Source organism: Arvicanthis niloticus, chromosome 2, assembly GCF_011762505.2.
Source record: "Arvicanthis niloticus isolate mArvNil1 chromosome 2, mArvNil1.pat.X, whole genome shotgun sequence".
In the NCBI taxonomy this organism is placed as follows: Eukaryota; Metazoa; Chordata; class Mammalia; order Rodentia; family Muridae; genus Arvicanthis; species Arvicanthis niloticus.
The window spans coordinates 910,025-922,178 of record NC_047659.1 but is presented as its reverse complement, the minus strand read 5'-3'; the positions used below and the strand labels follow the sequence as shown (position 1 = coordinate 922,178).

The following is a 12,154-nucleotide window of genomic DNA, read 5'->3' as shown; positions in this document are numbered from 1 at the left end:
AAACAAACAAAAAACCCCAAAAGTTGTACTATAAAAAAGTTGTCTATATCTCTGTGTCCATATATCTACAGCAGAGGGACCTATTAATAGAACCCAAACCAACACCAGTCAACTGCAAACTGTAACTTAGGTATGTCCTAGTTATGTTTGTATGGATGCAGTAAGACACCATGTCATAAACTAACTTCAATAAAAAAGTGTGTGTTTACAGTTCATAAGCCATCATCTGTAGTAGATTAGTTGAATGCTGCTTGTATTTTAATGTTAATACTGGTTCCTCAAGATTTGGTTGCCTCTGACAAACAGATCCTTATTGTCTCAAATGATGACACCTGAAAATTCTCCTCAATTTAATGGGTAATGACAGGCAAGAACCTGTGATTGGGCAGTGGAGGCTGAAATGTGGAAATGAAAGTTTGAGAGAGGAGGTTTCAGGTAGAGGAAGAGAGAGGAGAGAGTAAGACAGAGGAGAAGGAAGCCACCATGAACCTGAACAGTGGGGCCAGGAGAAACAAGTAAAAAGGAGCTTTATAGCTGTAAAATAAGCCCTAGATCTCTCCAATCTATGCATATGGCTTACAAATAAAATACATGGATTGTGTATCTTTTATGTGGGCTCATTAGGATATAAATTCCTACTATAAGCATCTAGAGAAGTCAGCACAGGAGCTGATGCTGAGGCAGCATAGGAGTGCTGCTTTCCAGCTTATTCCATAAGATTTGCTCAGCTTGTTTTCTTATAGCACTGACAATCCAAATGCCCAGAAGTGGCATTTTAACTAGTCTCTCCCATATCAACCAAGAGTTAAGAAAACACACCACAGGCCTCTCAACAGTCTACACTTGTGATTCATTTTCTCAATTGAAGTTTCTTCTTCCCAAATAACTCTAGCTTGTGTCAAGTTTACATGAAATTAGCTAGAATAATATGAATATGAAACTCTTGGTGTGTAGTTTGATATGAATACAAATAATACCTTGAAGATCACCTGTAATGGGTGTACTAGAGGCTGTTTCCATAGACAGGATTATTTTAATCTTTCTAAATTCATTTATTTTATGTCTATAAGTCTTTTTTATACATGTATGTATGTGTCCCACAAGAGGAGGCCAGAAAAGAGCATCATGTCTCTTTATACTGCAGTTACACAGAGTTATGAACTCCCATATGTGTACTGTGGAGACCAGGCCTTTTACAAGAGATATACATACTCTTAACCAAATGAGCTACCCCTCATTATTTATTATTAGTTATTAGAACTTGTTTTTACATGAATCTGAATGCTAAGTTATAGAATAAACCCAGTTTGAAGAATAAGTAGGTCAGCTCAAGAGATAGATATGATTATAATGGATGATGACCAGCCCTCTTGGTCCTCTTACAGGTTTTGAAGATAGTGTCTGTCTCAGTGACTGTTGCTCCCACTTTTGGTGTATACATCCATCTTTTCTGTGTTTCCAGTGGCACACATTGCTTGAGCCCAGATGTACTGTGAATTACTACAGCTAATTTAGGTAATGTCTAATTGTCTAAAAGCAGCCTAGAGAGGCAGTACTTAATCCCAACACTAGGAAGACAGAGGCAGAAAAATAAGGAGTTCAATGTCAGCTTCAGATTTATACAGTGTTAAGCTAGCCTCAGCCACATTAGATTCCATCTTTTAAAAACAACCCACCATTTTAACAACTGAAGTAGAATAATTATTCATCATGTCAATCACTCAGTGTTGGGAAGTCATTTGACAAGACTTTCTGGGAGAATTTTCAGAAAACTCTTCCTCTTATGCTCTTGAAGAGCTTCTACAAAAGATCAGCAGCTCCTGTCATTTATATTGCACAACACTGCACTCTCTGCAGCCCCTAGAACAAGTGAGGATGCCTATTCTACCTGTGTATATGTAATGCAATGCAGAAATTTTCAACTATAGACAGTGTTGGGAGAATAAAATTTATAAATATTTATAGGAAGAAATATGGAAATGGTGTGATTGTCTCTGAAGAAGGCATGAGAGAAGGGGAGTCAGGCAAAGGGGTTTCAGGATTTCACCAAAGTTGGAACAGAAGCAGGAAGAGTTTGGGATGCTTCTCAGAAGATCACCAGTGGACTTTGTCATGACCAGACTCTCTGAATCATTGGAATGTTGTGTTAGGCAAGTTAAGGCAAGAATCTCCTGGGAGGTGCTGTACCCAGGAGTGGACAAGGCCATGGCCCTGCACAAATCACTCAAAAGGAATAGAAAAAAGTCACCTACAGTTTAAGACTGGGTGCAGAGGGGACAGAGGTCAGAAATTACTGGTCATATGTGGCCAATATCACCACACTCACTGATTATGGGTCACTGATGACTGTATCTACCCTACCTGGGTGTGCCTTAATCCTGATGTGCAGACCCTGTTTTCTTCCAATTCAAGAAGTACACACTAAAGATTGGAGTCATCAATGTTCTCACAAAAACTTAACTCTAGTACAATCCATGAGCCACAGAAACCATGAAGTGTCATTTCTGTGAGGTTAAAAGGAGGTCCTTGGGAACCCATGGACCAATGAACCCTATTCCTAATAGAGTGAGGAAATGTATCTCTATGGGACAGAATAGCCAGACATGTGTCTTCATGATATATATATTTCTGTGTTTGGGTAACATTAGCCTGGCAGAGAACATGAAACTCCATGTTGGAGGGGAGAAACTAGGACATAACAAAGTCCAGGCAAGAATCTCCTGGGAGATGTTGTATCCAGGAATGGACAAGTGTAGCCCTGCAAAGTCCACCAACAAACCCACAATCTCGCCTAGTCCATCATCATGATCCTGAAAATCTGGTTCCCTTCAGTCCTCCAGGGATCTCACCATGTAATGGCACACTCAACATGATTAATGTAGCCCGCCTGAACCAGAAACATCAGTGTCAAGCCTATAGTCACCAGGAACAGCAGCATGGTTGCCATGGCTCTTCTGTGTACCTGGCCTCTGAAAAATACATTTATCCTATGTTGGCTGCCAGACCCTGCCATCTCACCTGCACAAAGGCTATATCCATGCTGTGGACTGATTGCACTGTTTTCCTTGGAACTGTTGTATAGCATAGATATGAGGATAAATGAAAGATCCATACTGTTGTGAATTTCAGTCACTACCATGAATGGCAACTTCTTTCAGAGCCTGAGGAGAGGAATGGCAATAGCTCTGACATAAGGTAATAATTTCTGCAGGAGAGAACTAAATGTGCCTTCACTCATTTTGAGAAAACTCATTATGGGAACAATGTTATCAGAGCCAGAGAAGTTCTGCCTGAAAATTCAGAGCCAGAATTATAATCAGGGATCCTGTGTTTCTACCTATCTATGGCCAGGCCTCATTGCTACCAGAAAGAGAGCTTCTATAACTCCTATGCTTTCCCAGATCCAAACAACCACCATCCCTTTCCACAAAGCAACATTTTATACACTAAAGTGCTTTGCAACCACAGCCCCTGAGAACTGCATGTGCCCTCTTCCTTTAGCACCCTGGCTCCTATGCCCTCTCTTCCTCTCTGCATTAAGCTCACAAAGACCCTGAGGACTTCTTTTACTACCACCAGGATCTAGACACTCATAAGCTGGGTCTCAACAGTGGCCCCAAATACAACTCAGAGATCCTTTGGGTTTGTTGCATAGCTAGTCTAGCCAAAACTTCATATTACAGGTTCAATGAGAGAAACTGACTTAAGAAAATGAGGTAAAGACACTAATGCCAAACTCTGGCCTTCTTCTGAGCAGATTTAATAAAGTGAACACACACACACACACACACACACACACACACACACACACACACACACACTCATGTACTCACCTACATATCACACAAATGTTTAAATAACACCTTGAATTGGTCAGGGAAACAGAATCTTAGTAGCTAAAAAAATAGGAGGGGAGGCTTTTGGTCCTGTGAAGGCTCAATGTCTCAGTGTAGGGAGATGCTAGGGCAGTAAGGCGGGAGTGAGTGGATGGATGTTGGAGCACTCTCATAGAAGAAGGGTAAGGGGGTGTGGAATAGGGGGTTTGTGGAGGGGAAATGGTAAAGGAGATAACATTTGAAATGTAAACAAATAAGGTAACCAATACAACTTTAAAAAATGTTATCCAAGAGTCCTAGTTCTGCAAGCTGTTGTGATAAGATCACAGATGCTCCACAGACCATAAAGGCTCTGATGGTCACATATTAGCAGTAGAGACTCTATTGCTAAAGACCCTGAATATTGTGGATGCAAACCTGGAGAAATCAGGCTGGACAAACATTATAGAGAGATTCCCCCTTATCTACCACATATGTGCTGTGTATGCAGGTGAAAGAGAATTATCACCTGCTGCCCAGCTTCATTATATACAACTTGTGCTTCATTATTAATAATAGGTCAGGCAACATTTCTCTGGTAGTATTGTAGTGGCAATCCTGTTATGGGTAAAAACAATTACTTTGAAATTGAGAGAAATCACTTTACAGAAGGGAACTATTGTTCAGTTTAGTGAGAAAAACTTCTGGCTACAAATGTCAAAATCTCAGTGTTGAGATTATTGCTCTTCTTTATTAAAAGTAATTATTTTCTTGTAAAAAGATCTTCTATTCATTTGTGTTTATGCAAATAAATAATTGCTATGCTCAGCTTCAGTCACTAAGTGATTTTTTTCCCTTGTAATTGGTACTGGTTACTGCAGAGACTGATGGATGATCAAATTATTTAAAATATGCCACTGCTACTATATATGAAAAAGAATGTGTCTTCTATTCTACATCCTACCAAGGCTTAATGAATTTCATGGAAGACAGTAGAAAGAATGTAAGAGCTATAAGATTTTGTTGAGTGCTATGTATCTATTTCTTTTGGGTTGAAATATTCCATTATGAAGTGAATTGCAGGAGGTCCTCAATATGCATGAATTTATATGATTTACAACCCTTCTCTATCACCAAGATTCTATAAACAGTTAACAATGCAAGGAAGGAGCAAACTCTTTGGTGGAGCTGCATAGAATTGGTAGAGAAAGACCAAACTACTCAGCTTGAATGAGGCATCACCAAAGTTCAAGGTACTTTTGATAATACAGCCTCCTGAGTCATGCACACTCTCAAACTATCTTCTCATACTGTCCTAGTAAATTCTGTGAACCAGCTGGCTAGACATGGGTGAAACAGATTCTTTGTTTATTGTCTTTACATAGTCTAGAATGAATAGACACTGACATTATCTCCAGGAAAGACATACAATAGAGCACAGTTTCCAGGGGATAATCTGGAGGCACCTCTGTTGGTCAAATTGAGGGGATGATATGCTTGTGAATCAGAGAAAGATATTGGTGATGAAACTATGCATATAAAGCAAAGTAAAATGCAAAATATTTGGAATGGAAACATGCATTGAAATTCATCAAACCAAATACTCAATGAAAAATTACCTGTATTAGACAAATGTTATATTTTGGGTTGTTTGTTTTGAGACACAGTCTCCCTAGATAGTCCTGGCTGTCCTGTAACTTCCCTTGTAGAACAGACTAGTTTCAAACGCACAGATATATTCCTGACTCTTTTCCCAAATGCTTAGATTAAATGTGTGAAATGAGTGCATTACTCTACCAGGCACAAACACTAACTTTAAAAGTGTGATATCTACTGCAGTACAGTCATATCTACTTTGCATGTAAAAATTTTCACCCTATGCTTTGATATTGTGAAATTCAATTTTTATCCTTCCCAAGTTCAGTAAAATACTTTCATTTCTTTCTTATATTCTTACATGGAGGTCTTTGACCATTTAATACACTTGGATCTTTTATACTAGAAACACACACAGTGCTATATATATATATATATCTTTCTAATTTTCTGGCTATCATTTCTCTGCAACTTGCCCCTGCTGCACCAGGCTCCAGAGGATACCTGAGGGGTAGATTCAACTTCAAAGTGATCAGGTCCAGTGGTAAGAGGCAAGAAAAGAGCAAAAGGTAAGGGTGGGAGTTGGGCTGAAGGGGTTTGCTAACAATTACATAAGAGTCATTGTAGCTCCTCAGGAAAAATTGATGTTCCACACTTATCCTCCAGTAATCTGTGTTTCACTAAGATAGGCACTTTCTAGGTCTATCTTGATCATTCAAAGTACTGGCTCAGCCCTCCATCACTGTGGTTCCAGCATGTACCTGGAGCACTTTCAACACAGACCTCAGATACTAACCAATTACAGAAAAGCCAAGGTGAGTAAAAATACCCTGAGTGCTGCATGTAGGTCTGCCCTTCTGGAGTATGATGAGGAAGGTCTGGCAATTTTCCCTGCTCTGTGCCTGCCACTCCTCTGAGGTGATTCAAAGCTAGGATACTCCCAGGTTTCCATGAAGTTCCTGAATGCAGCAATATCTCTTTTGGGACCTGACTATATTTGCAACCGTAATGCAATCACCCAGTCATACACAACTGAGTGGCTACCCAAATTCTCCTCATCCACTGTCAGACATTTTCTGGAGCTATTTCGTATTGAATGAAAATAACTTGAACTACCAAGATACTACATTGCTCTAGAGGACTATTTGGCGCCAAGTTACTGGATGTCTCTTATCTGCTAATCCCAATATCTCCTTAATCTTTTGAAGATTAAGACCTACCAGATACAAGCTGAACCCAGAGAAACTGCTAAATTTTTTATTGGATTCAGATGGTTCTCAGAGCAAGGGATAAAAGGTAAATCAGGAGGTTAGGAAGTCCAGGGGGTAGTACAATTTAAGGAAGAATTGGGATTCAGGTTGGGGAAATGCAGCTCAGTGAAGTGTACATGGAGAAGAGTAGTCCACTGAGGTCATGGCCATGTCTTACTGGAAAATCTGTCTCAGCAGTTATGGTCCTTGTGGGCTGTGACAGAGAGAGACACACAATTGAAAAATTTCTCCCCGTCATGCCAGTAGCTGTCAGAGAGTAGGTACTTAGGAGATGCATGCTTATTAAGGATCTTTCTTTCATTAAGCCTTTTGGAATTCCATTCTGAGAATACATAGGCCACAGAAGTATCCTAACTTCTTTGACCTTTTAGATCCCTAATCAGTTTTGTGGGTACTTAAGGCATGAAGTTAGACCACAGTATAGGAAAAACTCAAGGAAAATGAATGATAGAATTCCCAAGTATCCATGAAATTATACTTGAGGACAGCTCCTGGAGTGGTCACTGCTTCCTGGCTAAGCACATTCCCTCCTCAGTGGGATGTTGGGAGATGGGTTAACAACATATAGAAACATCCATCATGGAACAGAGGAATCTGAGTTCTCTCAGTCTTTCTTCAGAGGGTCACTTACCACTGTCATGTATGGGAATACACCGTTCTGTAAAAGCAAGAAAAAATATCAAATACAAAAGCATGTCCAGGGTGAAACCCAGATTACATCTGCATTTTGGATGACTCAATGATTAAGATCACAAAAGTAGCCTGCTTGTAAAGGAGCACATGTTTGCACAAAAATCCCTGTATCATGTGGGAAATAAGGGGTCATGAGGAGGAGCCAAGTAAAGCATCCTCTTACCTCTCTGCTCAGGCACATTGATGTTTTCTTGGAGAAACCCTTTGTGCTGTATAAATTCCTTAAATACTTCCAAAGCCTCCAGGCTTTCTTCTGGACACTTTCCTGTGAGCAGAGGCCAGATAAGCAGGAAGAGTATGACTACACAGCCCTGTTAGAATCCACTGACACAAAGACAAAAAGACTGCACAGAACTGGAGTTTTTAACTTGAAGCATATGGGAACAAGAGGGAAGGAGAATTTAGAGTAAATGTGGAGGTGCAAAATGGATGGTGGTGGTAAAGCTTGTCAATAGGAAGTTGATATAATGGACATATAGGGTCACATAGTATGACCAAAGCTAGGTGATATCCTAAGCACCCAAGAAATGTCACAGTCTGACCAACAGGAAACTGTGTTTCAAGTTAATTAGTCTGTCTCCTGTTCCTAGAAGGAGGGCGGAATTGCCCATAAAAGGTTTCTGTTAGGACACAGCCTTTCATTGAGAACTTTCTGCCATGAAACCTAAACCCAAGACATGATATGTAGTAAGTCAATAAAAATTCCATCCTATTGCTCAGTGCTCAAAAGTCACATCTGATCATGTCACTGGAAATTCTGCACAGACCATGGATTATCATTTCAAAGCATTTATACTGACCACATGGTGCATTATGCACAACTGCTAAAGGATAAAGCAGAAACTTTAGACTTCCCCATGCCTGGATGTAGTTGCTGGACATTCAAATAGCTAATGGTCACAGAGAGCATGGGCAGAAGGTTGAATCTCTGGTGTTCCTCACCTATGAGGTGTCCCAATTGGGATATTTTATGAAATGGATGGCTTTTAGAGTATATGATGTAGTGGTCCTTCACTGGAAGCTCATAGATGTAGAAGAGATTACGGCCCAAAACTGCAGATTAAAGAGAAATAAATCTGTAGTGTCTTTTAAAAAGAGAATATTCATTTCTCATTAAGGAATGAACTAGAAGGTTTCAACAATAACCCATGATCAACTATATAGCCAGCTTCAAGACTTTCCATGACACCATCACAAGACAGAGGTTCCTCATGGAAAGTGTTATCCCCAGCTATGAAGACATGACAATAGGTGTCAGGGAAGATGAAGGCTGTGGCTGACTAGCCTTCTAGCAGCTACCCTGGCCTGTTTCCTAAATCCTAAGCTTCAGAATCCCCATTGGACAGTGGACAGTAATATCTAGAGAGAAGCATGATACCTTCTGTGAAGTTGACTGATTTCTGAAAACACTAGGCAATTGACTGGTAGACTTTCCTGAAAAGTATGCAGGCCAGGAACACTCCAACTAAGAATCTTGCTTTGCAACCTGATCTGGAGGTACCATTTTGGCTAATAAATCCACATAATATAGAATCACATGGGAAACATTCAGTTGGCTATGACAGTGGGTATGATATTGATTATGCTAATTTACTGTGGAAGATTCATCTTAATTGTGGGCAGGAACATTGTATGGGCAGCAGATTCTGGACTTTGTAAAATTGTGAAAAACATCTGAACACTAGCATGAATGCATTCACTAATCTCTTCTGACTATTGTGTAATATGAATAGATTCTTCCTGCTCTAGCCTGGAATATCCTACCACCATGGACTGTGCCTTGAACTGGGAGCTAAATAAAACCCATTCCACCTTAAGCAGTGTTGATTAGAGTGGTTAATGAAAAAGAAGCAAAAGGAGGAGAAAAAAAAAAAAGGATGAGACACCGACTCACAGGCACTGTATTGACCAGGCTCCTCTGTTCTCTGCATACGAATTCCTAAATTAATGCACTCTCCTTCAGATCTGGAAAACAGGAAACCAACCTTTAGTCTCTTTCTAAACACATCTCTACTTTACTCTGACTACCTGGTTTCTTGGCCTTAGCATGATGGCCCCTGAAATCCTATATTAACCCCTCCTAAGTTTCAGCAAGTAACGACTATGGCCCTTCAAAGGAATGGGCTTTTCAATGTCCAAAACATAAAGGAACAGAGAGAAAGAATAAAAGATGAATGTGGGATACTCACATAACAGTGTGCCTGAGTTCCAAAGTTCCTTCTTCTGGGCATGTCAATCTAATAGGGAAAGCAACCAGAGTTTTTCCCTCCACCTTTCTTCTTTGAGTCACTGTGGCTTTTATGAACCAGACACCTGAGAGCTGGAGCAGACAGAGTCCTGAGCCCATACTTTTCCATCCCCAAGTCTTACTTAGTTTGCCTATAAGTGTGCAGCCCGTACATACATCCTTGTTGATAAGATGCTCCCCTGAGTTGTTGAGGTTCTACTGTCCAACACCATGTTCCATACAACTAGGCTAGAATTACATATGGTAGTCCAGTTTAAATGGAATTTGACTGTCTCCAAAGGCAGAAAGCAGTTAGGATTCCAGGAACAAACACATAGAGGTCCTGTCAAGTTACATTTTATGGCTCTAGGTGTCACTGCTCAAGAACCTTTCCCTGGTCCAAGTCTGTGAACACTTTCTGCTCAGACTCAGAGGACTGAAACCCTCATGAGTACTAGCACTGGTATTAAGGCACTGTCCAACATTCAAACCTTCCACGTACACCTGTTTTGCACCCTTCCATGCCTCACTTTCTCTTCTTCTGAGAGGAAGGAAAGATCATCACGGGTCTGTAGAATTGCCACTAGGCTCAACAGTGTAACAGTCAGGAGCAAGCTCTTCATGTTCAGGCTGTGTGCTCTCAGACAAAGCAGGCAGCAAGCAATGATGCTGTGTTGGCTCCTCAGAGAATGCCCTTTATGGCCAAAAATGACACTGGCCACACCCCTCTTGGCCATTTGTCATATGGGTGAATATTGTTTTTAGGACTCTTGATCATTCACTGCCACCTTGAGTCAAAAGACCTTCAGTGTTGTCACCATCTAAGTGTACTACTCATGAAGGAGCTCAGAGAGATTGAGTGACTCAGGTTTGGGGTAGGAACACAGCCTGCATTCTGGGCCAGAAAGGGAGAGCCTTCTTTATCCATTTGCCATCATCAGCCCTTCCCTCATGTTTAAAACAATTATAGCTTCCCAAGCCACCTTCTCTGCTGCTCATGAAAGGACTTGGCTTCTCCACCATGCATAGTCCTGCTTGTTTTCAGAGGCCACACTCTGTTTGGGGATGCCAACTCACTGCTACCCATTTTTGGAAGGCCCAAAATTGACATGTATAAGGTCTTTGTGAAATGGCTTGAGGTCAAGTGAAGTAGCACCTCTAGAAGGCTCCAAGGCACACACAGGCCAACAGTCACATGAACTGCTGCATTTTCTGTCCAGGGATGCCAGTGCTTTCTTAGAGCACTTGTTACTCTTCAAGTGTCTCACTCTTTATGACAATGCTATATGTAATTCCATCCTAACCAAAACATACCACCTCTGTTACTTTCTAAGTTCTTGAGGCGAGGGGCCTTGATGCCTGTGTGTCACAGTTTTATCCTGATATTGGAAAAGCTCTATACACAACTCAGGGAGTTATGATTTTATGTTTACTAAGAGACATGTAAGAATGTTATACCTCTGTGAGTTCAGGGATATCAATTTACCAAAGAATATTGTAGCCTTTGCTGTATTGGTCATCTGAGAACCTCCTTTAGGAACTAGTAGAGCCCCAGCATATCATGCATAATTGAGCCCTATCTTACACTGTATGACCTATGTTTACCTTCACATATGTCTGAAAACTGACAGCCCAACAATGTGATCACAAGTCTCATTCTTTTTGAATAAAAATAGCAAGATAAACACAAAGGGACCAAGGCCCTCCTATATCCGGGTTCTATTGATGAACTGCCTTGGCTGCCCTTTCTCCTGACTCAGGAAAGCTTACTTCCCATCAGGAACTCTGCCTCCTTCCTCCTCAACCTGAATTTCTTGGCCCTCAATGTCCTGATCTGAGACACAGATGCCCCAGGCTCTGGAGACAGGTATTGGACCTACAATGGTGTCTTTGTGCCTTTGTGGACACTGGGTGAATAGCTCCACATATCCATAAACAATATTAATGAGCACTCTCTGACAAGCCTTGGCTCTTGTTGACAAGCTCATAAGACCTAGGTTTTGACATCAGCATGCAAGGTGCTACAGAGTAGGAAGTCTGTCATCTCAAGAGGAGAAATGGTCAAGCCTGTACTCTTTAGAAGAAAAGAATAATGAGAAGGTGGAGTCTCCATGTCTGGAATGCCAAAGATTTTTCTGTTAGTGTCTTTGTTAGTTGAAATCAAATAACATATATATACACCAGTGTCTGGGATCATTGATGAAAGCATTTACAACAGTGCTGTATGTAATTCTGTCCTAACCAAAAAGGCCAATGGGAAAGAATAGCTATAGGTTATTGACAAATCATGAATCTCATGTACAGTCTGATGAGAAGCCTCTGTATTCCTTCATCCATCTGTCTTTCCCTGTGTCCCAGTGAGCTGATTTCTGCCAACTATATTCAGAGACCCAAAAGGAAAAGTGATGAGATAATCCATGGTAAGGAAGGGCTTGCAGTCAGTCCCATGTGACCGAGACAGGGCATGGATGTGGAGACCTCAAATAGTAGATATTCTCAGAAGTAAAAAAATACAGGTGGCTGGGGTTAGCAGGGAGTAAATAACATGAAGA

The 12,154-nt window shown here is 40.8% G+C and overlaps 1 protein-coding gene across 1 annotated transcript; it reads right to left on the bottom strand.

The window, feature by feature from the left end:
- Positions 1–6,654: 6,654 nt before the first annotated feature.
- On the bottom strand, positions 6,655–10,268 carry Obp2b (odorant binding protein 2B). Its single transcript, XM_034496673.2, has 7 exons — positions 10,133–10,268; positions 9,565–9,695; positions 9,270–9,340; positions 8,318–8,428; positions 7,539–7,640; positions 7,314–7,340; positions 6,655–6,875 (listed from the first exon to the last, which is right to left on the bottom strand). Exons 1-7 carry the CDS (start codon positions 10,223–10,225, stop codon positions 6,853–6,855), a joined length of 558 nt encoding a protein of 185 aa, XP_034352564.1. The 5' UTR covers positions 10,226–10,268; the 3' UTR covers positions 6,655–6,852.
- Positions 10,269–12,154: the final 1,886 nt, after the last annotated feature.

What these genes read in the sequence shown, in the direction of transcription:
- Obp2b (XM_034496673.2), bottom strand. Translation starts at nt 10,225, where the DNA reads ATGAAGAGCTTGCTCCTGACTGTTACACTGTTGAGCCTAGTGGCAATT. An exon ending in GAACTCAGGCACACTGTTAT is followed by an intron (nt 9,341 to 9,564) that starts GTGAGTATCCCA and finishes CCTGTTTTCCAG; the next exon opens with ATCTGAAGGAGAGTGCATTA. An exon ending in TATTCCCATACATGACAGTG is followed by an intron (nt 6,876 to 7,313) that starts GTAAGTGACCCT and finishes TCTCTGTCACAG; the next exon opens with CCCACAAGGACCATAACTGC.